The 27596-nt window shown below is 39.2% G+C and overlaps 1 protein-coding gene across 2 annotated transcripts; it reads left to right on the top strand.

Annotated features, from left to right (window-relative positions):
* The first annotated feature begins 89 nt into the window (after positions 1-89).
* On the top strand, positions 90-22984 carry cog6 (component of oligomeric golgi complex 6). Of its 2 annotated transcripts, none has more exons than XM_085430629.1 (19): positions 90-322; positions 759-902; positions 4027-4098; positions 4276-4334; positions 10137-10248; positions 10646-10728; positions 10956-11026; positions 11911-12004; positions 14579-14707; positions 15685-15776; positions 16041-16105; positions 16186-16277; positions 16667-16784; positions 17971-18102; positions 18255-18422; positions 18923-19030; positions 20637-20690; positions 20779-20858; positions 22467-22984. In XM_085430629.1, exons 1-19 carry the CDS (start codon positions 188-190, stop codon positions 22612-22614), a joined length of 1956 nt encoding a protein of 651 aa, XP_085286755.1. In that variant the 5' UTR covers positions 90-187; the 3' UTR covers positions 22615-22984. The 2 variants fall into 2 exon arrangements, with proteins under 2 accessions (XP_085286755.1, XP_085286756.1); XM_085430630.1 differs by lacking the exon at positions 90-322 and adding an exon at positions 387-482.
* Positions 22985-27596: the final 4612 nt, after the last annotated feature.

Below are 27596 nucleotides of genomic sequence, written 5' to 3'. Positions count from 1 at the left end.
GTAGTAGTTTAAAGGCACGGGAGAGTAAAATGGGTATATAAACTTTCAAAGCCTCTATTTTAATTCCGCATTATTGAGCTCACACGATGGAACGTTGTATCGTTTCTAGTCAGGAATCCAGACGGACGTTTATTTCAAACGGACCACAACATCTTTCCCAAAGTTGACGTGGAAGTGTTTGTGTACAATGGCTGATACTAAAGTAGAAATTTCAGCTGACAGCTCGACTGCAGCACAAAATGCAAATGCGGCTTCACAGCCGAACAATCCTCTGTCGAGGAAGCTTAATAAGATATTAGAAACCAGACTTGACAACGACAAGGTAAGTCGGAAGACGTTAGCTTCTTGCTTTTTGGCTAACTAGCTGAATGTAGCAACGAAATAAGTCGTGTTTAAATCGGCCGTTCATTATTATTAGAATGATTTTTCGAAGTTAATCTTTCCAGGTGGCAGTTGATCATCTCTGACTCTATCAAAGCTCGGTAATAACATTGGTCAAATCTTTAGCTGTCCAAGACTTAGCTTTTTGCTGCATCCATTCACTCTTGTTATCCCACCACAAAGTGCTTGTTATTTAGCTCAAATAAAAGGAAACATACACTTCAAGTGTGAAAATGCAGGCCACAAAACTATTTCCACATTTTATGTTCATTTTGAGATATGTGGATTTGCCAGCTAAAGCAGCTGATAGCTTGGGACATTACAGTTGTCACAACACTGCAGCTGACAGTAATGGTTTTGTTGCTTTGTACTTCCAGGAGATGCTTGAGGCTCTGAAGGCGCTGTCGGTGTTCTTCACTGAAAACAGTTTACGCACCAGGAGAAATCTTCGCGGGGATATAGAGAGGCGAAGTCTGGCGATCAACGAGGAGTTTGCGCGAATATTTAAAGGAGTAAAAGAGGTGATATGGAGTTTATTATAATTGATGAGCTCTCAAGGCTGTGGGATCATAGCCAGAAAAATGTATAAAATATATATGCAGTAACTGAGGTGGGTTGGGAATTTCCACAATGAGCAAATAAATCTGTTAATTTTTAACTTTATTTTATAAAAACAGTAAATATTAGGACTTTTTATTTCTAAAGAAAACAGTATTTCAGGGAGTGAAATTAGAGAGAGTGATTTATTAAGACTTCTACTACTTCCAAACAATTTATCTGGGCATTCATAGTCTTTTAATACTAGATATTTTGTTCTGACGAAGAATGAGTCATTACTTTTATGTAGTTCTGTGTGCCAATGTCATTTCAAAACTAATTCATTAATGCTTTTAAAGTTGCTTCTGTGGAGAAAAATGCCATCATTCAATCATAGACATCTCTTCCCTTCATTCTAAGCCCTTACTAGCAGGCAATTACAGGTATGTTCATACTTCAAATGCACCAAAAGTAATTTATAGTTAGTTTTTGTTCTCGTACTAAGGAAGCACTGATCCAGTTTTTTCCATTTCTGATACAAGGCTATGGTAGCGCTGAGAAATTAAAAATGCACTGTGACTTAAAAAAATATAACAATGATGATAGTAGTAATAATAATAATAATAATAATAATAATAATAATAATAACCTTGGTTAGACTGAGAGGCTGAGTGCATTAATAAGGTCTTAGAAGCAGGGATAAGCAGGGATCTGTCCATGTAGAGCTTTATATCTTAATAACAGAATTTTAAAGTGGATTCTAAATATCTCTGGAAGCCAGTAAAGGGATCCAAGAATAGGTGTAATATGTGACCACCTCCTACATTTTGTTAGCAGCCTTGCTCCTTGTGTTGTGCCCCAGTTGGAGACGAGTTAATGAGGACCAAGAGATGCACGTGAAAAGTGCATTAGAATAATCAAGGCAGAAGAAAATTAAAGTTAAAGATGATTGAATGACAGTGAAGGATTGATTTTCACAATATTGTGTTACCAGCATCAGGATGAAGGAAGTTTGAAATGTAAAAACACTGCAAGAGCACAGACAACAAATAAAAGCTCACAAAACATGCAACAGAACACACAGACACAATGAGGATGATTTAGAGGAGACAATAACGTGAGAGAACAGCTGCAGTAAACAGCTAACAGCAAATATACATCTACAGTATTATATGACTTATTATTTATTGCCTTTCCTGTTTTTCTCTCTCACAACACTGACAGATCCCCTGCTTATTTTAGGCGTGTCTCAGTAGAGTCTGTTGCATCTTTCAGTTTCTGTCACTTCAGTAGCTTTATGATGTTGTCTTTACTTCATGTTATTATCTCCCTTAAATAACTTCTGTTGCAGTTAAGGGAGCTTTGGTTTTATTCAATTTTTTATTATTTATAAGATTTTTTTTTTTTACTTTTGTTTTTCTTCAGTTGTATATTTTGTGTGCTTTTTCAGCATTTATTCAATTAACGGATGTTTTTACCAGTGGGTTTGACCTCTCAGGCCACAAATACAATACGCTGAGAAGGTACAGTACAATACTGATACCGTGGTATCAAAATCAAGTACTGATCCACTACAGTTGTTGTTTCAATAAACTGCATTACTTATTCTGAGGAGAGAAGAGAACTGGGAATCATTTCATCTTTTGTTTAAAGCAACAGCATATCCTACTGTAGAATAAATGTAAATGTTAAATGTAGAATGTAAATACTTTCAAGAATATAACTTTACAGAGTTGGTATTTGCTGGTAAATGATGAACTGGTAGAAGGAAAAAATGCATTCATGTTATTTTGTAAATTTAGTTGCACAAGTCTCATTTAGGGTAAGTTTAAAGTCGTCACTGCATGTGGCCAAATGGCCATTCATGGTCATCCTGGTTTCTCCGTTCCCTGCTCTTAGTCACACTATGGGTGCATCACCTCACATACACACACAACATGCTGAGTGGAGCTAAGAAAATACAGATGCGGTAAACATAACAAGATTAGGAGTGAGCGTGCCTTGAGGGCAGCCATTCCCCAACTTCAGACCACTGTGGCCCACTTTGATATGTGAAAACTGTCCATGCAGTCAAACTTGTAGTCACATCTCTGAATATCACACAAATTTAATTTAATTATTTGCATGACTTTTGGAGCCAATCCTGAAGAATTTTATTTTATAGTCCCATACAATGATTGGACCAAAAGGACTATAATCTGATTTACCCTTTATCCTATAGAAGTAAGTCAGGTAACATTTGAAAAGGCTCAGCTTTCAAAATTGTGTGTTTCAATCTGTTTAAAGTTATCAAATTGCGTAAGGAAAAAAAATAATTTCAGTTGACAAATTTTTTTATTTTTTATTTTTTTTAATGAGTTGATTGTAACTGATGGGCGCAACTACCATACCTTCACACCCCATCAATAGGCCCTAGCACATACTTGGGGAATTTCTGTATTAGGGAAAGCATGCTGGATGTTGTCAGTTATGTCAACTCATTTGACCACAGTTAACGGTTAAAGCTTTTGCAAACATACAGAGAAAAGCTTTTAGCATCACAGATGTGAAAAGGCTCCAAACTTCTCACCTTTTGATGTGAGCTTCCTCCCTGCTATGTTGGCTCTCCCATTAGAAACTGGTGCACTGCAGCTGATTTGTGGTGCTGTAAACTAAGAACTGAATTAAATGCATTGGCCTTTTAAATCAGCTGTTGTCACAACACCAGATCAAGCATTTTGAGTAAGGATCAGGCTGCTATCCAATCCAAATATCACATTAGTACATTCCTTAATCGAAAGCTGATATCCAAGATCTGTCCTACAGATACTTTATCTCTCTTTATGCAACTCACTAGATCTTGTGCGAAAAGACTAGTTATTGGGCGAGTCACTGATCTAGAGTTCAGAGCCCAGATGACTTGCAGAAATCTAGTGCTCCATCTAATAAAATAAAAATATGCTTACAATTTGGATATTTCTTTATCCAAAACACAAAAATGTGTGGTCTGGACTCTGGACCAGCTTTAGAAATATTCTCACGGCACACTGTAGTACTACTTGTGTTTGGTTTTTGAATGTGATCAGAGGTGCATCAGTGCTGCTGTAACTGATTTCACATGATCTGTAGGAGCTTGAAAGTGTTCACGAGGATGTCCAGGCGATGAGCACATGTTGTGAAGAAATGACCAATAGATTAAAGGTACGTTAATCAGCTCCATATGTTTCAAAATTCTCCCGTAAGTTTAAAAAACATGACCTAGTTTATTCTTATTGGCTTGATGGCGTGTATCAAAAATATGACTAAAGTGATTATAGAGTTTATTTTGGGAATATAGTTATTGTAAACTGTCTTTTAAACATAATCCCTCTTCTACAGGCTGCAAAAGAGCAAACACAGGACCTCATAGTGAAAACCAACAAGCTGCAAGGAGAAAAGTGAGTAAATTTGGATGTGTGTGGAGATCAGCTTGTAACTTGATGTATATTTATGTTTTTAAAAAAGGATACAGGTGAAGAATCAATTGTGAATTGTCCTTAAGAATAAACAAAAGGAAATAGACAGTTCAGTTGGATGCCTATAATTTGTACTTAATGGCTGACTGACAATCTTAATATCTTTTATCACATTAATGGATGGAATAACTTGCGTATACTTAAGTGCACTGATGCACTTAAGTAAAGTTCTGCAGCAGGAAAAAGATTGGTTGACTTTGAAAGTTATTGAACTTTATTTTTATTTTTTACTTTATTGTTATTTGAAAGTTTATTGGACCCAGTTTGTTTGGAAAAATAGATCATGCAGTATAGGATAGCACTTTCTTGTTTTCCCATATTTGCCTCGTACTGTTAGCTGCCAAAGAGGACTTCTCCATTTAACTGGAACATGTTTTAAAAAATGCAAGTGTAGTAGTAATACTATTCTGATTGTTTACAATATAAGATGGTCAGCAAAAGAGGAGCAGACCATAAAAGGCCATAAAAATAAAACTAATACAGAATCCTACAAATTCAGGCCAGTTATGCTTATTACTTATTTAACACTTACTTTAAATGACTAAAGTAAAAGTTAAAATATCTCTTAATTCAGCTGACTTTACACATAAATGCTTTATAAATCTTTAACACCTCTATACCACCTCTGCAAAAACCAATGTTCTCATTTATTCATTGACACACACCATTGGGGGCAATGAGAATCAAATCTGGACAACTACCATCTGTCTTCCAGCTGTCCTACTTACTCCAGTGTTACAGTTTCGATATCCACAAGTATGTGGGGCTCAGCTTAGTCTTGAGTTGCTTGGTGATTTATACTGCAGTGAATACTACTGCAAGTCATCAAGGTGGGCTCCAGTAGTGGCGTGTGAACAGGTGCAATCCCAGTTTTAGATACAAAGGAAGTACAAGGTTATCACTGAAAGTTGTCTGACCATCACTCATTTAGGTGATAGTGTTACACGTGAACATGAACTGTACTTCTGCATCAGATCTACATTGTAACTTGCACCATAGCCGGAACCCTATTTTAACCCTACGCTGTAACCTTCTGCGACATGCATCTTTCCGAGAAAGATGTCGGGTTGAAAACATAGCAAAGCGACTTGTATGGTGCGGAAGTTTGTGGTGTAGTTATGAAAGGAGTTTCTGGTTACTGTGTAAGTTGGGATAAATATTTCCCACAGAAGTCAAAATCAAGCTTAAATTGTGTGCTTTAGTAAGTCAGCTTTTTAAAGTTCTGGCTGCACTTAAAAACCTTACTGCACAAGACAGTAAGGTGATTTGATGTTACTGATACCTATGATATGTTACTGCATTTTTAACTGTACTTTGAATATAACTGTAAAATAATTAACAGTTAAGATTCAGAAGAACAAGACAATATTAATAATCCTTACAGTCTTCTCTACATGTAAATGTAAGTCTCAAAATCAAGGGTTTGTGGGGGTTTTCCTGTGCACTCTCAGATCTAATTGAAGCCAGACTCTTACTGGAGAGCAGCCGTCAGTACATTCCTGCGTGGGTGTGTGTACATTAAGATTTGCTGACAGCACATATTAACGTCTATCAGATATGCAGATCCAGTACAGCTCATGATACCGAGTCAAACTGTAGACACGCAGTGTATATTGGGTACTCTCTTACAGCTCTTGGAATACTGATGGATATTTTTTGGTTGAAAGCCTTCCAATAATTTTTTATCTAGGTTTCATTAATCTGAATTTGGCCACAAGAGTGCTGGCAGCAATGCAAAAATAAAATGTCCCCCCCTCCCAACATCCTGTTGGCTGATGGCTGACAATTCGGGTGGGGTTCATTAACATTTGTGCCAGATGTGACCTCCGCGCTCAGTGACCTTGCCAGTTGACATGGAGGCAGGGGTAGAGATAATGTAGATTCCTGGCAAAAGACATTGCTGACAGCTGTGATGTACTGCGGCAATTCCATGCTCCACTGGCACAGCTTCAGGACCTCCTAGACAAAAAGGTGACATGGGAGCAGTGGCAGCAAGATTGAAGAGGAAGGAGATGAGTTCCGAGACTGAGAGCAATGAAAGACACCGGTGGGGATAAAGCCAACAGTGAGCGTGTGCAGGCAATTTTTTTTTAAAAACAATGTGTCGCTTTGTGCAGTGGGTCCTGTTGAAGGTGAACAGTCAGAGGTTTTACAAGAATGCCCTTCTGAGTGGCCTCTTGCCTTGTCTTCTTCTTTGCGTAGCAGTCCCGTGGGACCTGCTGTCTGTCTGTGTGACATTTTCATTTGCAGAACCGCAATGCCCCCACAACGAGATTGGACAGTTTGTGAACGCTGGGCTATGACCTTGTCTTTAGCAATTTTGTCCCAGAAGAGTTGCCAAGGGTGTGCAGTCAGGCTGTCTTTCTTCACCCACCCACCACTCAGCTCACTGCACCACCCCACTCCAGTCTTCTTGGTCCGATCTATTTCAGGTCACACAACCCTCTGCAGTCCTGAGACACTTCTTCTTTTTTTTTTATGTTTTGTCCTGTTGACACTTATTATAGCAGTGCTGCATTTGCCGCACAATCCCCCATGTTTTGCTTACAGGGCAGCTCTACTGAGAGAGTGTAATCGTTTTCAAAGGCCTGCAGATGCTCCAAAATTGTATTTACTTGGCCGAGGAGGCCTATCCTCTACTGTTTGCCGTCTTATCTGCCGGTGGCACTGTGTCATTTGTCAACACTAATGAAATGGAAGGCAACAGCAGATCACTTACAGTGTGCAGAAGCAAAGGTGGGAGCATAGAGCTCCTTTGTTTCGAGCTGGTTCTGTTCAAAGATGCTGTCAGCAAGAGCACATTAGGTTGATATGTTGTGTGCTGTTCCGTAATGAAATGTAATGTTACCCACCTGTACTGCTTTGTGTGATCATTGGGTTAGTGTGACATGTCATGGTGTTGAACAAGTTTAGACGTCTCACAAACAGATGTTTCCGTGTAACCGCATGAGCCAGAGCTGAAGGGCATGAACTGTTGGAGCTGTTTACTGAGATGCTCGTAGTTGGCTGCCTACATGGCTAAGATTTACCTGCATTTCCGTTGTGGCAGAAACTCATTTGCCACATTAATTCCGTGAGCATGTGATGAATGATCAAATATGGATCCCTGAGAATAAATGTTCTCAGTACGACGTCGGGGCAGGTCATTAATAAATACAAGAGTGCTGAAACCCCTTAGAGAACAATCAGGGACATCAATAACAACCCGTGTAAAATGACACTTGAGCGTTATTAAGACTCAGCTTGCTGCTAATGAGGACATGGCTGTGAGTATGCCTTTATGCTTTCTGATGTAACTGCATGCTCTCTCTGATAGCTGGCACATGGCTAACAGCTTTGGGAGTGCCAAATTTCTCTGCAATTCTTTGAAATGGCCCCTGATAGATGCTAATGCATAATCGACCTACATGCTTCTGAACTCGTGTGAGACTATTGGACATTTGCTTATTAAGGAGAGGTGTTGCACTAGTTCTTTTCTTTTTTTTATGCATATGCTTATCAGTCATTTTTCAATTTAAGCAATATTGCAATTCTTTTTAAACAAGTCACCTTACATAAGAGCAAATGGAATTGGTAAACGGTGCTCTGCAATCAGGCTGTCAGTTTTTATAAACTTGGTGCCAAGCTCATAGCGCTTGGCACTGTGAGGTAATTAAGAAGGTACTGACAAGGCTGTTTATGAGCTTGAGCAGTGTTATATTGCTTAAACAATTTTCATGCTTGAAGAGACTAAATCAATTGGCCTTATTGGGAAATCTGAGCACACACAGAGACACCAGCAAAGACACAGGCTGTGACTTGTTTTGATCTCGTCACATGACCCAGCTCTAATTCAATTTTGCACGTGTTGGATATTGTTAAGATCAAAGGTAAAATATTGACTTAATTTTCCTTTGAACCACTAACCCATAGTCTCTTGTCATACTTACAGTGTGCTGTTTCCGATTCACTCAAGTACTGTGCCTCTCTCTGGTATTCAGTAATTGCAGTCTTGCGAAGAATGTGTCATGTTCTGACAGCACTGTAGAAAATGATCCTCCTGCTCCACTGTTCCTTTGCTCTTGTTTGGTGTGTAAGAGAGCTCCCACAATCCCCCTCTTTTCACCTTGTACAGCCTCTTTGTTGTGATTTACATCCTGGAGGAACGGGTCTGTCACTCCTGGCTCGGATGTGAGGGGGCATTTCTTATCTTCTAAAGGTGAATCTGATGATGCGGGAGCAAAGTTTTTTTTTGTGCTGCTGCTAACATGTCTGTCAAGTTTGGCGTTTCCACACGGCGAAGACGAATTAAGGATGCGAAACAACGGGGTACGAGTTAGGATGAACCGCATTATGTCGTATTTTATTTAGAATGGGAAGTTGAGTAAATAATAAGTAGTGGTTCACCCATAATAACTGAAAATAAACACGTAAGCTTCATTGTTCCCTTTCAGAAATTGCTAATGATTTTTCTTTTTGTTGTTGTTGTTGTACATCCGTGCGTTTGTCTTTTTATTCCCTCTCTCCCATTGTGAAGATAATAACTCAAGTACCTTAAATGATAGAAATTCCATGTTTATACCACAGTATCTGACTGTAGAACAGATGATCCAATTAGATTTTTGTCAAAGCCTGCTGCATAAATTTGCATATTAGTGATAAAATCGTTTTTCTTCAGACAGCCATTGCTCCTCACCCTAAACGAGTTTACAGATTTTGAATTAACAGTGAGTGTGTTTGTGTGAGGACCAGCATGTTCACATGGAAATGGTTTCTCTCTGTTTAGTTAATGACCTTGTTAGCATAGCTTGTTATTTTGGTGCGATATCAGTGTCTCAATAAAGATTTTGCTTGAGGTCCTACAGTGTGTTTGAGCCTTGGCAAGTTCTACAGAGAAATACTGAATTACTAGTTTCTGTAACAGTTTTACAACCCTTTACTTTCAGCCGGCTGAGCACTAGTAATGGCCATGTGAGACACAACTGTCAGATAATGTTGGGTTCTTCTGTTCTACCCAAATAACCCAGTTATTTACTGATCTTTCTGCACTTTTGCCAAAGAGAGAGACTATAGAGGAGTTGGCTCACACGGGGATGAAGGGAGGACACGTTGCTGTTCCGCTATCCCGTGACAGAGTTCCCCATTTGAACAGGGTGGTTTCCATGGTCACTACTGTGTTAAGACACTTATTGTCACACTGATAGCCATCGCTCTGCAGTCATTGGTGACAAAACCTGGTCGGTATCTGGCTCTGTGCTTTCTTTGTGTCTCTTCTCTTACTCTGATATTCAAGCTGCTTCACATGATGCCTGTGTCCCACCCTGCTTTTACTCTGTTTTCTCTGTTTGTGTGTGTGTGTGTGTGTGTGTGAAGAGTGTGATTGCCATCTGCTGCAGGATTTTGATCATTGCACCCTGTTGACAGCTTGCCCCCTTCTTTGTTAAATGAAGGCATATAAGGTAGTTTTTCACACCTTTTTATTTGTGCAGTAAGGAAACACAAGGGGCCGTAACAAAATGCTGTGATAACACTCTTTGATGAAAGACTGAAGAAAACAAATTTTTTTTTCTATGACAAAAATCCACAAGGGTTTTATAGAAAGACATAAAACATCATGATGATAAGCAAATACCCTGCTGAACAGAAACTAAAATAGAAGTGCATCACAAGGATAAGAAAAGGTTTTATTACAGTGCAGCTGTGACAAGTCAAGGAAATGAACAACATTTATCTCTTTCCATTCAGTCAGCGTCTGGAGGTGAGGGCTCAGGTTGCTCAGGCATTCCTCACCAAGTTCCAGCTATCTAATGAGGAGATGGCCACACTGCGAGGGTCTCGAGATGGACCCATTACTGAGGTAAATCTCTACTGTCATGAACAATGAATTAGAAGAAGTGACAAATCTTATGTTTTGCAGGGGAAGGATTAGGAGACTATATTTTATCTTTAATTTTTTTGACTTGTCTTCGGTGATCATCTTTCTACTCGAGGCTATACTACCTGCATACTCCATGAAATCTATAGTAAGATGTGAACAGTACTACAATTTCTTAGCAAGTAAATGTTCAATGCTATATTTTCCATCCCTTTATACATTATATCAAGAACTGAATGCAAATACAAAAAGAAAACTGCTTTATTGATCAAATGCACTTTATGTTTTTTACTGAGTACCCAGAATATCAGATTGTTTTTGCAGTTCTGCTAGCATTATTGCTCAGATTACATAATTTGTGTGTTGTTTATTTTGCCAGGATTTCTTCAAAGCTCTCAACCGAGTGAAGCACATCCATGAAGATGTGAAAATCCTCCTGCGAACTAACCAGCAAACTGCAGGGTAAGATCCACATTTCACTGTGTAACTGCCTTTGCCTCCACTTTCACTGAAATAAAAGAATGTCACTTACAGTAATTTAATCTTTGTTATATTCATCTCTATTAAATTTAATAATTTAAGTGGAAGAATTACCAGTAAAGTGTATTCACATCACTGTTATGCTTCTGACATTATGCAGCAAGTCTCGAGTGTTTAATGTGTGGTCTTGGCTTGCATGCTTCTTCTAGGTTAGAGATCATGGAGCAGATGGCAGTGTTACAGGAGACCTCATATGAGCAGCTCTACCGCTGGGCTCAAAGTGAGTGCAGAGTAGAAATACATAAAAGGCATGTGCATGTTCTGAAAAGACAAAGAAAAGTATGATTTTTTTATTGCTTTTGATCATGATGTGTTCTTTTTGGTTTCGCATTTAAACAGAAAACTTTGCTCTTTCAAGTGTGAGTAACTGCGTGTATTGGATACATTTAAGGATACATGTGACTCATATCCTGTCTGTCTTTGCAAAAGAATGCCAGACTACAATATTTTCCGCAGCTTAGCCATGTGTTTTGTCACTGATGTCAAATGGATTGGAAATAAACTGTTTAGGTCACAGTAACTTCATTTGTGTCTTCATGAAATTACAAAATGTAGAGCGTCGGCTAAATTATGAGCTGCTCTACGCACGCTTGTTTTGCTGTGGTTTAGACCTGCCAAAAGCCTGAAATACAGAGATTTGTCAAGTAATAGTTTGTTAACTGTGAAGTGACACTAGGTTAGAACGTTGTTTGGTCGTTTTTGAATTATGTATTTTGGGGAAACCTCTTTTTTGTCAGTTGTTTAAGACTGACAAACAAATTTTACTTGCAGATACAATTGCAGATTTATCTGTGTTTCCAGCTTGAGTTGAGATTGACAACAGTGGATTGTGTGTTTTGCCACAATCTGGAAGCTTGGCTGTGTGCTTGTACTGTGTGAAACACAAGCAGAGTCACCAAATTCAGGGGAAAGAAGAAGAAGAAGGAAAATAGAAAATTTGTTTTCTTCTTCTGCTTTGATTTGCTGTCCCCAGCAGGGTCGCCATGATCCACAACATTTAGCAACAAGGAGTAGAGCATAACTCTCAAGACTTCTGTTGTTAAAATCATCAGATTATGCTCCAGTGGAAGTATTTCTTGTTTTATTTTGTTTCTTTCACCATAGATGAATGCAGGGGACTGACCCAGGAGACGTGTGATATCAGCCCCGTCTTAACTCAAGCCATGGAAGCCTTACAGGACCGACCTGTTCTTTACAAGTAACATATAATCACACACATTAACAGAAGCATGTCTCTGTGTTTGTCTTTCTCTTTGTGTCAGCATGTCTTAAAGTCCTGAACCACAGGATCATATTGTGGCTAAAACATTATTTTGGATTTCATAGTAATAATAGTAAGATAGGCCACAAAATACATCTACAAACTTTCACTACAAATCCATGTTAACTTCAAAATTATGTAGGGTTTTTTTTCACAGTGACTATATTGCACTGTGTTATTGTCTTCTTCTGGCAGTCAGTGGTGAATAGTGAGAACTAAGGGCATTGTTGTCACTGTGGTCTTGGAAAGAGAAGCAAAAAGCGTCTAAGTTATAAAATGACGGCCTGGCACAACCGAATGTTGCCCTCGTGCAGCCTGTAGGACAGGAGAGGGGAGGTCTGCTAAAAGGGAAAAAACAATCCCTCTTATTATAAAAATAGTCTCAAAATAAATAGTCTTAAATATATGTCTGCAAATTTCTGAAAAATCCTCTATAAGTAGTATAAATTCAAAGGTTGTATTTTGAATTTCCAAATCTACATCACTCATAGTTTTTATAAGGAGTATTAAAAAAAAAAGGAAATCACTTTCCTTTGCACTCAGTTTTCCTCTCCAAAGTTCATTGTGTGTGTTTTTTAAAGTCAACACAAACAGTATAATGTACTGTGTAAGCAGTCTTTCTTTCTTTCATTGCTGATTGTTATCTGCATCATTCCCCCTGCAGTCTACAGAAATCAGTGTAACATCTTTACCATTTTCTTTCTTATAAGCCAAAGAGAAATAGTCATTAGTCTTGTTTTTTTGTTGTTGTTTTGTTTTGTACAATTACAAATGTTTCCAATTCAGTTCAATTTTATTTATATAAAGCCAAATCATACTAAGAGTTGCTACAAGGCACTTGTAAGGTAAAGACCCTATGATAATACAGAGAAAACCCCCTATAAGCAAGCCCTTGGCCACAGCGGGAAGGAAAAACGTCTATTTAACAGCAGAAGCAGGGAGGGAATCTGAAAAGTAGAGAGGGACTTTTGATTGTAATGGGGGATTTATTCTTCTGTGTCAAATCTATGCTGTTAGTAAGTGTTAACCACAAAACTCTTTCTAACGAAGACATATCCTACACCTTAACCCGATGTGCCCTGCCTGGAAATGCAACTACACGTTCCACTGAGGTAGCCCACAACTATTGCGAATGACCTATTAAGTACTGTCTGTGTATTTCTTGGAACTTTTTTGCTCCAGTTATTGAATTTATCAGTGAGAGAATAACAATCATTCAATATAAGGAGTTATAGTCAAAGCCTCAACATAAGTAGAGGCTAAGACAGAGATTTCAGCATATTTGTGGAGGGAGATTGCTGAAAGCCAGACTGTGCAAAGAAATATCAAAGCTACAAACTCAAGGGGCAAATATGTTTGCCTCTGCGGAAAAAAACCCCAACACAGAGCGGAGATCCAGGAGGGAAAAAAGTCCCGACCTTCTCTTTGTTTGTATTGTGGCTGACACCAGATTCAAAACACTGGGACGTGACCACGAAGTAATTAACACATAAAACTCCACGCAAAAGCACAAATGCTTTTAACAGTGTTCCCACTTATGTAGGTTATGTTGTAGGCTCTACAAAGATTGACCGCATTAGTCTAAATCCACAGTAAGTCTGTAAATACAACTTGGACACGCATAAATATTGATGCTTTGACTGAAGCAACAGAATGAATGCAGAGGTAATGCTCTGTGTGCTCAAAATTAGCCAAATGCATTCAAATGTATAAAGGTGTGCTACGGGTCAAACATTTTCTAATTGATAAAATTTTCATCGCGTATCAGGCTAATTCATTTTGGTCACTGTCTCGCACAGTTGTGTTATTGAAGCAAATCCACTCAAACCAAAGCTAGGACTTGACACGTTAATTCCAAATTAAACGTGTTAAATTGAAAAGGCTAAGGAACAAAAAAAAATTAATTGCCCAGTGTTTTGGACCATGTGAGTCAATAACATTGAAACATGTTACTCACAGAAAGAGGAAAAGCTTAAGGGCTGAATCAACATGTGTTTTAAACCAGTGAATATCAGTATCTGCAAATAATTTATACCTTCTAGTACAGGAGAAGGTCATTCGTCCTGACAGAGAACAAATATTTGCTCATAGATTTTCCGAGGCATACCGTGAGATTAACAAGACAAGTGAAAGTTTCACACGTTTTTTTTCTTTTTTGCTTTGTTTGTTTTTGTGGCAGACCTCTCCCGTCTGTCCCGCTTTCTCGGAAATGCACCTGTCTCTGCACCCACAAAGTTTCCAAGGTCAAGCTCTGGCTGTGGATGTTGAGGCTTAGAGAGAAGATATGAGAATTTTTGGAATCTTAAGTCAGCGCTATCTTCTGTTTAGTCTGTCACAGAGCCTGACACTGCATGGTCTTCAGAATAACCTTAAACTCTTTCGTTCTGGAAAAGCTCCCTTCATTGTTGACCTTACCGGCTGACCACACTGCAGCCTGCACAACAGTACAGCTGCTTGTTTCACATTACATTTGGTTGTTAATTATTGCTTTGTTTCCTTTTGTTTTGTAAGGTACACTCTGGATGAGTTTGGCACTGCACGCAGGTGTGCCGTTGTTCGAGGTTTTATCGACGCCCTCACCCGTGGTGGGCCAGGAGGAACTCCCCGGCCTATAGAGATGCATTCACATGACCCTTTGAGGTACAACTCCCCTCACACTGTAATTTTACTTTAGGTTCTCAAACTGCATTTAAGAGCTGAATACTGCTTTTTCCCATCTTAAAAAAAGAGCTTATTTTCTTATAAGTATGATCATTTTTAAGTTATCAGGTCTGTGGTAGGTCTTTTATAGTTTAGGGAGTCTTCCCTTTAAGTCAGGAATATCTAAGTCTGCACATCTCAAAAGACACATGGCTGTTTGTCTTTAATTCTTTGATGTTGTTGCATAAATAATAGATCAATTTTTAAAAAATCAGAAGAAAAATTGCAGAATCTTGAACAACTATTACTTATGAAAATTCAGTTTTTGATGATATGATAAGGATAGCTTCTCTAATAAATTGTTCAGTAGAACTTTAATAAACAGACACATACAAGCCTCACACTGTATATCAAGAAATGCTCTACAGTTCTTCAGAAGCACAATCATGCCTTTAAAATATTTAGGCTATAAATATTCTAGAGCATAAATCAATCACAGTTTGTTCCTTACTTCTTCGAATTTGGACTCTTAAAACCCAATTCAGGAAGATATTAAATGTCTATTGAATAACAGGATCTGAGTGTACCCGTGTTTCCTGTTGTACCACACACTCCATCTTCCCCCTTCCTCCTCTGCCCAGGAGCCAAATGGGAGATTTTCTCAGAACACCAGCCATGTTTGGAACACAAAATCACCTCCACTTTATAGGAAACACCAACAGTTCTGAGAACATCAAGTTCTTTCTCACCTCCTTATGTCCTCGATCACACACTCGCAGTCACACAAACATACACTATAATAATTTAAGCTTAGCTTTCCTGTTTTTTACCATTATGTAACACTAAAATTCACGCTGTGTGTTTTTTGGCTGAGGGGAGTGAAACGCGATGGCCCACTGTTGTAGCTGTGACCACAGTATGGAAAGATTAGCCTTGGCTCGGTCCATTGTTGACATGCTGTTTTGTCACTCTTTCAGGTATGTTGGGGATATGCTGGCCTGGCTGCACCAAGCCACTGCCTCAGAGAAAGAGCATCTGGAAGCTCTGCTGAAACAAGTCACTCTGCAAGGTAATGACAAATTATACAATGCACAGTTAAATTCCCATCATCCAGTTCAGGTTTCTGTCCTAAGGCTAATATGGTTGTATGATGCCATTTAAATATAATTCAATATAAATAAGTCATATAAATCGTCTATTCACTAACTATGTTGTAGTTAAGGAATGATGTATTTTTTCTCAGTTGTATATTTATGAATCCAGTGATTACATATACAGTGATCTCAAATGCTAATGTATTTTTTTATGTCTTTGGGCCTTTTGCTTGCATTAGGCGTGGAGGATAACATGCAGGAAGTGGTTGGACACATTACAGAAGGAGTCTGCAGGCCGCTAAAAGTGAGAAATCACATCAAACTACTGGACGGCTGTTTGTGCATCACTATTTGACTGATTTACTCACTGTTAATGTTCCTCAGGTTCGGATAGAACAAGTCATAGTAGCAGAGCCAGGCGCTGTCCTTCTTTACAAGCTGTCCAACTTGCTCAAGTTCTACCACCACACCATCAGGTATTTAAAGTTTTGGTCCAAATAACTCAGCAGCAACCGCAGAGCTACAATGAAAGGTTGATTAATCAGCAACAAAAACCTGAAAAACATCAATTTCAATAATGAAATAATCAATGAACTCATTGTATAGAACAAAGAATTCTGTGGCTTTTTCGACTGGTTTTTGCAAACTGTGGAGTTAGTCTCTTTTCTATTTTATTTTCTATTAGTCATTACAGTAACTTTCAGGTTTCACGCCTTTGGTTGGACAAAAGATGCTACTTTAAGCTTTTAAAGTGTGAGATTTCAGGTTTTTTTCTGCTCAAGAATGGCAAACAAAAGGTAATTGATCATGCAAACATACACTGATTGTGGCTGTCTGTTTATCTCTCTATTTGGTCTTTGTCCAGCTCAATCATTGGAACCAGTGTGGCCTCCTTGCTCATCACTATTGAGGAAATGCACTCACTCAGCAAAAAGATGTTCTTCAACAGTCTAAGCCTTCATGCAAGCAGACTCATGGACAAGGTAGCATAATCCACAGTATTGTTTTTCTTCACACATTTGTGGGGAAGTGGCGGTTTAAAAAAAATCACTAGTGCAGACATAATAATAGAGAATACAACACTTGTAGTGTAATTTAGAAAAGGTGTCACCATATTGTCTGTCCAGCAGAGAGCACTCTGTCTTAGTTATGTACCATATGCTCTTGTGTTACACATTTACTATACAAGCAAAAGGTCCCTGGTTCAATCCCATGAGGACACAAAGAGCGTTCCTTTGAGGTAGCTTTTCTAGTAACAGATCTTCGTCAAAAGTTGTAAACTAGTTTGTAAAATACTGTGTTAGAGAGTTTCTAAATAGTCATCACTTTTCTTTTTGTTATAGCTTCAGTTTACTATTTGTCTATGATTATAAGAAATGTCTGGTGAAATGTCAGTATTTATTTCTTTTTTTGTCCCCTAAAAAAGATCATCGGTCTCAAAAAGCCAGTATCGGTTAGCCTCTTTACGACATCTCAACTAAAGAAAGAGATAAAAGTTCACAATGTTCTTTCATAAAAATGCTTAAATGACAGTGTAGTGAAGTTTAGTATTGCACCATGTGGACACACTTTGTATATTTCAGCTCTACATCTAAACCCTCAAACACAACAAGGCTATTTCTGAACCACTTATGCTTGTAAACAATTTCGGCCTGCTGGCCGCATCATCAAAATGGCGCTAGCTGCCAAGAAACACCAGACTTGTCACCATTTAGTCAAATTGCCATCCAAATATACCTCAGCACGAGCAGTAGCTCTTCCACATTACATGCTGGCTGTGTCCCGATCGATAGCAGTTACAAGAATTATTGCTGTAGCTTGCTGTTAATCAAATTGAAGGCCCTCAGGGTTTTGGTGTCAATTCCACCTAATGCCAGGAACACAGCTTTCTCATAATTTGCTCTATTAGTTGGACAAAGGTGGCCATGCTCAGTTCTACATTGTGTGTCCAGAGGCCAATAAAATCAAAACCCTCTTCATTAAAAAAAACAGCTCAACCGACTGAGGATCAGTGTGATAGCAGGTTGTAGCATTGTGTGCAGTGTAGTTGGTTGACAACTTGCCTGTGTGGAGGATATATCCTGCACACAACTAACCATTGCGATTGCCATTTTGGTTGTTTTTCTACTTCGCTTACATCTTGTCTTATGGCGCCGTCTGCCTGAGCAGGTGGAGCTACCACCTGCAGACCTGGGACCTACAGCCTCCCTCACTCAGACCCTCACCCTTCTCAGGGAGGTGTTGGCCTCCCACGACTCCTCAGTAGTTCCTCTGGATGCTCGTCAGGCTGACTTTGCTCAGGTAAATACATGTTTTTGGATTTAAAAAAATGTATTCCCTAAACTAACCTCCCTTTATTGTTGTCTATTGTAATATTTGTTTCCATCTATTAATTTAGAAAAGGTGCTATTTAACTCAGTGATTAAGGCTTTGTCTTACTTTTTCTCTCCCAGGTTCTTTCTTGCATATTGGACCCCCTCCTACAGTTGTGTACTGTGTCAGCCAGTAACCTTGGCACAGCTGACATGGCTACATATATGGTCAACTCACTGTATGTCATGAAGACCACATTGGCCCTCTTTGAATTTACAGACAAGAGGCTTGAGATGCTCGAGTTCCAGGTCTGTTCCAGTTGTAAACATACATAAATAATTAGTGAATTAGACATTCTTTTTCTCATTTTACGTAGCTGTATTTGATGAATAAGTAAACACCGTGACTCTAATAACAATGATTAAGAACCATATGCCGGTATGGAACAAGACTTATTGAATCACAAGTCTCTGTTATTCCACATTACTGCATCTGTATTGTTCATTATTAATAGCTGATAATTATTCCCATCCTTTTCATTACAATCCGCAGAGGCCAAATCTTTCACTAAAGAGATCTAATTTGCTGTCTCATAAAAGGGTGTGCATCGTGCATTGTTGTTCACGCTCCAATAGTCCATCTACCCCTTTTATTTTTAGCACTTTTTTTGTGTAATTGAACACCACAAGAGCTCCAGTAGAAGCTTCATTATCAACAGCACAGTGATTCTCTATTAATCACAAGTACCATTTATTCACAATGCACGCTTGGACTTGATTTTGAAGCCACTCTCTCCCACATTTTTCAGATCGAGGCTCACCTGGACACTCTGATCAACGAGCAGGCATCCTACGTGCTGACCAGAGCCGGACTAAGTTATATCTACAACTGTGTCCAGCAGCACAGTGCTGAACAGGTCTCACACAGAGCACTTAAACACATGTTCACATGTGCTCACTTATGAGTTTATAGAACTGGATTTTTTTTCTGTCATTTCTCTTGTTAGACACGCTAATGGTCCTCCTTTTTTTTTCTCTTTTTTTTTTAACAGTCTACAGACTCCCGCAGTATTGTTTGCACTACCGCTTTGAGACACATTTACAGGCTTTACTATTGCTATGGTTACATGACCAGTTTCTTTGTTAGGGCATAATAGCATGTCCATCAGATTTTTCAGATGAAGGCAACAGAGAAGGGCAGATCTTATCAGCTTGTATTTAAAAATGGGTTCTCCAGTAGTGTCCTGTGCAGATAGGAGCTGATGAGCCTTCCACCCTCTTTATGACACATTTTGCCACTGGACTGACTAAGACCCATAGTTGTGGTTTAGCATGCAAGCTTTGACTCTGGGTCATGTCAGGACATACCACACCCTGCTGCTGCAGTTCAACACAGAGGTCAATCATAAACTGTGATCTTCTGCAGACTATTTCTCTGCCCGGGTGGCCTGTCTTGTTTTTTTTTTTTTTGTGGTTGTCTTTTTAAAAAGATTAAATCACGCCTTTTGCACTTGATTCCAGCCCAACTGTTTAACTCCTTAATACTTTGTGTTGTGCTGTATTTTGGTTTTTTTTTATGATGCATTAAATTTCAGAAACAACAAAACAAAACTATGATTTTAAATGAGGCTTTTCACAGAGCTTGTTGCTAGCAGATGACTTTGTAGGTTCATAGTATGTCTGTTAATGTATCCATATCCCTATAAAACGACTCTTTTGCTTTGAACCTTGCACTGCTTTCTATTTGCTGGTTTTAATGTTGGCAATTTAGGCGCTTAAGCTTGACTTAATGTTACCATTCTGGATAATCAGTGGCAGCTAATTGCCTCAAAGGTATCTGCTGTTGTGTGCACACAGTCAGGCATTTATTTACTCAGTGTAGTTAACGTCAGGATTTAGGAAGGGCATTTCTCTTTTTCACAAATCGAGGCGTGCATTTCTGATTTCAGTAATTTTGCAAAGATGAACTACACTGACGAGTATTTTCCTAATTCTGTGTCTTATAGGTCAATTAGAGGTTGGGTACTGATTTAAAATAGTGTCTTTGTAAATTTCAGATTGTAAATCATCTAAACCACATATAATTAAATCAGGAATAGCTCCAACTAACCCGGTTAGGCCTTTTAAAAGGACAAGAAAGGAAGTGTCATGCACTGATGCATATTTACATTTATAGATGCTGAGATAAAGATGACATTTTATCATGATATAGCACTTAGATCATATCGTCTAGCCCTAATGTAAATCATCTTTCCAGCCAGCTCTCTAGGGGTCAGCTCAGCCATGCACAATTACGATTACCTTTTTGTAAGCATTTTAAGTTTTGGCCAGAAGAGCAGGTTATAGCTGCTGCTCAAGACAGCATAGACGGTACACAAAGAAACCTTTTTGGCACTGCATGCAGACATGAATAAATGGAGACCCTCCACTGCCTTACCTTTGTTCAGTTCTTTACATTGTTGCTGCTCGAGCGCTGTAACCTGAAGGTGGATTCTGAACTGACAGTTGCTTTTCTTTTCTTAGGGTGCTCTGTCCCTCCTCCCCGGCATGGACAGCTCTTCTGTGAAGGCGGCAATGGTGAGTTATGCTAAATGTGTTAATAAAGCTAAGGCCCATGCAGATACCTGATTCATGATGCCTGCTGTTACCCTTCGCATGCAAACAGGTCCAGTTTGATCGGTACTTGTCGTCCCCTGACACGCTTGTGATGCCGCAGCTCAACTTCCTGCTAAGTGCAGCCATCAAGTGAGTTTCTGTCCCTAATGTTGATAGGTGTTTCTCTGTTCACACAGAGAACAGCATACATGCAATATTCAGGCCTCAAATTAAATGTTTACCCAAATCACCTGGTGTAATAACAGAGTGGAGAGCGTTGTTCTGACTGAATAAAAATAGAACCGGTGCATCGACCTAATTATGTTCAACATTCATCACTTACTCAGATGTAATATGATCATTACTGCATTCTAAACAAAACACTCGAATAAATTTACAGAGAGTTTGGATACTAAATTGCTGAAGCCACCAACACATCAAGAGCACGGTGGGCAGGACTGGCTGTATTTGTCTTACTGATCAGAAAAAGCACATGCTTTTAGCTCAATGCAGCTGCTACATTGGAGGGCTCTTTCTATGAGTTACGTTTACTGGAAAGTGCAGCAGGCTTGAGGAGCACTCTGTACCTCAGGTTAATGTTCTCTATTAATGGACATGGAGGACTGATGGGCAGGACGCCATTAATTAGCTTCTGGTCCATTTCTCACCCTCGCTCGTTCCCTGAAATCATCCCTCCTCTTTGTCTTTCTCCCGCTCTCCCCGCTATCGCTCACGTCCGCTCCTCTGCTCACCTAAACACATATAAACAGCCGCCTGCACTCTGAAAAATGCTCCTGGAGCCCACAAATAATGGGAATGTGATTTTAGACTCCTTTCGCTTCACTTTTTGTTTTTCTTTCTTAGTGCACTTGGTTTGGAGTGTGTGGTGTTACACTCAGCACTGTGCCACCTCGTTCTCTGCGGGCCAATTAAAAATATGGATTCTCAAGAGCGTGAGTGGGATACAACCAAGGTGCTCCCACTGTGTCCCCGAGTCCTCTCACCAGGCTCTTCAGCCCAGTTGTTCTATCCTCTCTTTCTATTGCACTGCAAATAAAATGGTCACCTAATGTTTCTTGGACAACACTGAAGCAAATCCTGTCTGTAGAGAAAGAAGTCGCAACTAAAATAAAATGTAGTAATGTTCCTTTTATGTTATTGTCCAATTATAATTAGTTCCTCAAAATATATGAAGATAATGTCTTTCACAGTATCGTAAACACCAACATACTAACAAATAGAACAAAATGGCTTTATTATAATACAAGCACAGTTGTCAGAAATTGTTGCCAATTGTTGTTTTGTTTTGTTTGTTTTTTAAGTTGGCTACATTTTAGAGCTTTAGAACTTTAGATGAATAGTGGCGCCAGATCTTAATTGCATAATTATGACGTCTGTAAAATTGGGACAGAAATCGGAGAAAGAGATTAAAAGTCCCTCATGTGAGCGGTATTTTCTTTGCCAAGTCAGTATGTGTTGTTGTGGCAGTCACCTGATTCTTGTGCCTTAATGCTGTAACGTGCGTCCATAGATGGCAGTGTGCACCACACACTGTTGTTCTTTGTTTTGGTACAGTAGTGGCAGCACACATTGGTCACATGAAAAGACACATCTCATTCAAGGCTGACTTTATTCAGCTCTTGATCAGTGATTAATTGCAACATGCCTTCACTTGCCCGATTAAGAAAAGCTTAAAAAGCCAATTTGATACTGCAACATTGACGGTTTGGTTTTCACGAGTTGTATTTGTTTGTGCAGGGAGCAGATTTTCCGCCAGTCGACAGAATTGGTTTGCCGAGCCTACGGGGAGGTTTACACAGCTCTGACCAGCCCAGCTAATGCCTACAACGACCCAGAAAACCTGGTGCCCAGATCCCCTCAGCAGGTTCAGACCTTGCTGTCATGAGAGACACTTTTGTGCCACTTTGTTGATCTCAAATACACCGGGCGAAGCACAGGCCCAGCAAAGGTCAACCCGCAGGGTATTTAAAGAGCCGTGTAAGTTGTATAGTGTAATAACATCAAAGTATATAAAAGTAGGAGTAAAGGTGGGGTACTTTCTGGGAAATGTGGGGTGTGGTCACTGACCTCAGAGAGAGACAGGACCTGTATATAGAGAGCATTATATGTATATGCTGTATGATGTTTTCACTTTCACTGGGGCTTTCTATCTGTTTTCACCCTGTGTGCTCTTTGGGTTCTATAAGTGTATCTATAAAGTATCTGTACTGAAAATATTGAACATTATATTAAACAAAATAAAAAATAATTTAACAGACTTGTCCAATTTGTTTCTTCACTATACTGACAGGGAAAAACTAAACAGCATTGCAAGGGGGAACCTCAGAAACTCCAACAAAGGCCATGTTTATTTCAATCGCAGGTGTGTGAAGTTGTGGGTTTAACACAGAATTTATTTTTTATAGGTGCAGTTGGCTTCCATGCAGTCCTTAATATGAGTTCAGTGAGACTGAATGTAGTTGCTGACCCAACATTTGATCTTGTCATCTTCTTCACACACCCAGAGCAATAATTTGTCTATACATTTACATATAAAACTGGACTGACTTTCAGCCCAAGGTGCAGTATAACTTCACCTCATTTGTAGGCATACACCTCTAAATTAAAGTTACACTATATGGGCAAACGTATTAGGTCACACATCATTGAATTTAATAATGCTTTGGGATTGTTTTTTCTGGAGTTGTCTTGGGTCTTTTAGCTCCAAGGAAATCTTACTGAGACATTTTGGACAATTCTATGCTTTCAATTTTGTGAACAGTTTGGGGAAGGCCCTTTTGTGTTCCAGCACGACTGTGCCCCAGCGGATAAAGGTTCATAAAAGCATGGTTGGATGAGTTTGGTGTTTAAGAACAGACTGGCCCACACAGAACACTAACCTCAAACTCAATGAGCACCTTTGGGATGAACCGGAATGGAGATTTGATGAAAATTCCCATAGACACACTCCATGCAAGCTGCAGTAGCTTTAAAGGTGAACCAACTCCATAAAAATGCGAGTGGGTTTAGAATGAGATGTCATAAAATGTTGTGTAGGTGGCCAATACCTTTCTCAGTATAATGTAGAAATAAAAGGCTTACTGGGTTTTGGTTTGACACAGAGAATATTTAACTTTTTGAACAAAGGATTTCTCTGTTGATAAAACCCAAGGATTAAGGAATACGGTTGGCCAGACTTATGCAAGTGAAAAGAGTTGTCCTTAAGTTAACTTCAGTCTTAGTTATTTATAAACGCATGCACAGCACAGTTGATCTTTGTAGTATTTTTAGTCTCTTGCCACAGTAAACTTCACGGCTGGCGACGTCATATAATATCACATCGCCAAAACGTTGACTCCGCCCAGCAAAAATAATCTCCACAATCGATTGTGCCTGTGGTCTGAGAGGGAGCATTTCATTTCTGCTATCTGACATCAGGGTTCATGGCAACAAGCCTGATCTTGGCAGCACTGCCAGCACTGAGTCCCAGGATTTCCCCAGTCACCGGATGTTACTCAGATATCATTGGCCAGGACATTGAGTACTGGGAATAAATGGAATACCACAAAGTTCAGCATCTGGACAGCGTTTTTAAGTCCTTTTAAATAGCCCAGTTCTCTGTTCCAGTTCAACAGAAAGCTGGGTTCTTGAGTGTTTTTACACAGCAGTCTTTGGCAGAAAGTGCGCTGATGTTTGAGATGCAGGGTTATTGAATAACAAATCGCTGTTTGTGTGTGGCAATACACTGAGTGCTTGCCTTCGCTTACTTACCTGCAGATAAGTTGTATGTGAATATATGTGGGCCTGCACAGTTCAGCATGTGAGAGCTTTGCCCTTCCAAAGGCTGTATTAATGAGAAAGCAGATGTGAGAGCTACAGGGTTCCTACACAGGATAGAAAAGGATGACATTTCGTTTTAGTGATTTCTAGGTCTGGGTAAGCATGGGAAATAAAAGTACTATTGAGAAATATTTGTTTTCAGACCCATTCTCCTGTTCTGTTTTGTAAAATGTAAAATTCAGAATTCCCAAAAATGAAGAGACCATGTAAGCAGGACAATTCATGGCGAGATGTTGTCTGTGAGAAAGCTTGGTGGTGGAGAAAGCAAGGCAAGAGTGGCATAGTTGGTAAAATAGCTCTGGCCCATGTACAGCTGGAGTTGGAAAGATGGCCGTGCTCACTGCAGTTTTTACAGAAAGTGAATTCACAAGGCTCAACAGACACTATCAACCAGATTTTTAAAACTTTTTTTTTTTATTGTTATTCGTAAGGGCGTAAAAATATGTGTTAAATAATAAGCATTGAATATCAGGTAGTGCAAGCATAGGTGAAAAAATTTGCTGTTTTTACAATTTCCCAGCCTTCTCCGGTTTGGGAGATGGTTGATCTGCATGATCTACACTACCTAGAACTGCAATCGTGTGGCAATAACATACTCACATTTACTTGCATAATAAACCTGAAAGTTTTATTTTATGCTGTGTCCAAAAATCTACAGAGAAATCTGGAAATTTGAGAGTGAAAATGTAATGGAAAGTTGTGTGGAAACACCTGGAAATAAATGAGTCAGCACTTAGAGGCATCACTGGCAGCAGATACCAAGCTTTTGCCAGTTGAAGCGTAACACATAAAAGAATCTGGGTTAAAGGACAATATGGAGTTTTTGTTTTTTCTTCCTCATGCTCCAGTGACTGGCAACAAACAACAGACATCAGGTGACCAGTTGTATATTGCCTCAGGAGGAACTTTGAGAGGAAAATGAGAAATTCAAGCTGCTGTGGAAATCCTTCTGCAAATCTGTGCTCTAAATTTTGTCACTTCCTTATTAGGAACTGACTTACCTTTCTCAACCAAGGCTTAGTAAATAGTGGAAGTGAGAGTTGTCACGGTGTCGTGATGTTGTTCTAATGCACTGTATTTAGGAAAAAAACTATTAAGTTATTACAGGATAAAGTGGGGATAAATGCTGTTTACAAAATCTTACTTCCTGCCTTTTTCTTCAGAAAACTAAATGCACAGCATGATTTGCTTTATTAACAAAATACAGTACTGGATGTATGAGAACATACCTCACCTATAGCTAAATGTCAAGTAACTCTTAATGGCTTTATTTTTTCACCCATTTCCTTATTAGCAAGAACAAGCAGACTCATAAAATTTCTCATATATCCTGTCAAACATGCAGAAGAGATTTGAACATGAGATTTCAACTTTCATGTTGACTAATATCTTTGCAAGGTGAAACAACGGTGGATGTGGCTGTATTCATGTTTTTAATTTTCACATAAAATAAAACCAAATATTACAGATTAATAAAGTCTTGTGTTAGAAACGCTCCAGATGATTTTTTTGGAAACCGAGGCAATGTTCAGTCAAGCAGACGAATCAGTAAGCCAGAACAATTAAAACCACCTACATAATATATAAGTGGAAGCCAGGTTCCTACATATTTTGGAGGGGGCTTTTGTTGTCGTGTTTGGAGGAATTGTGTTTCTAATGAGGGGGCAACTACACCAAAGTTTCTTTTTTTATGTGTGTTTTCTTTTTTATTGTCGTAGTGAGCTCCCTATTAGCAAGATAGTCCCTCCAAAAACACAGCAACAACAACAGTTAAATAATAAATCAATACCACTTCCATACATAAGCTTTTCATTCAATTTTCTAACCTTTAGGCAGAAAATGCTAGGTCAGCTGTCACAGCAGTTAACCTCCATTACGCACGGATTATGTCCATACTTTTTTACCTCATATAGAGTCTTTAATTTGGAACATACTAAACTTTGGAGGAGAAAAAAGGCATGGCTCAGACAAGACACTTTCTACTGTCTTTTTGAAAAGACAACATAGCACCCAGCTGGAAGCTGTTAGGAGATCAGGGATGAAGTGATGGACTTTGCAACACTACCGAGCTAGCACACAACAGTGTTAATGAATTATCTGTTCAGGCACCTTTTTTCCCAGACTGACCTGTACACAGTTGCATCATGTCCTGTGCACCTGTTAAATAGTAAATGCAAACTGGCTGCAGAAAGGGAGCATTTTTTTCCTTTTTTTAAAATCCAGAAATCTAAATTATCAGTAATATAGTTTAACATAAGTAGTACTTGGAAAATGCTTTGTTTCTGGATTCCCTCCCATCGGCCAAATTCTTGGTTTGAATTGAGCCTCTCACCCCTCACCTCATATTAAGCTCATTTGACTGAAGACATAAATTATGTAACATGCTCTCCGAGCATTGTTCCCTCGCTACTTCAAGCCCAGGGTATGATCACCATCTTATTATGAAGCTTAACTATGCCCTCCCTCATATTAGTGCTACTCGTAATTATTTCTCTACTTTGCTTTTGTAATTTTGAGAGGTTACCTTGTGTCAAACTTCTCTCTCACTCACTGTTTGGAGGCTATTATGTAATTTGTCTATTAGCACAGGAAGGGGAACACTGTGAAGTACTGACCTGAAACGCGAGTGCACAGTAATTAATTTTCTCTTCTGATTGTCTGCTGTTCCCATTACCCTAATCAGCATTTCATTCACTACACTCAACATAACACGGCGTCAGGAACTTCAAAACTACCTCAGAAGTCTGCGTTTGCAACTTGTGATTTTGACACACAAGGCACGGTTATTAATGCGCATCCATCTGGCTATTGCTATTGACAGGCATGCTCCCTAGCTGACCAGATGCATGTCCAGGTGGCCTGATAAACAAAGCATATCAGAGACGCTAACAGCACCGTGTTTGGATAGTTGTGGGATGAGAGGAGAGCGCAGAGCTGACTGGCTTGCTCCATCCAAAGATTAGCCAATGATGGAGCTGCTTTTGCCCTCGCACTGTTAGAAAAGGTTGGACCCCCTGATGGTGCCCCAGAATGCTTGTACAGTATTGC

This window comes from Copadichromis virginalis, linkage group LG14, assembly GCF_057382275.1.
Source record: "Copadichromis virginalis isolate Kocher_CV1m ecotype Utaka linkage group LG14, C_Virginalis_male_GT1.1, whole genome shotgun sequence".
NCBI lineage: Eukaryota > Metazoa > Chordata > Actinopteri > Cichliformes > Cichlidae > Copadichromis > Copadichromis virginalis.
The sequence above is the reverse complement of the archived record's forward strand: the minus strand, read 5'-3'. Positions and strand labels throughout refer to the sequence as shown.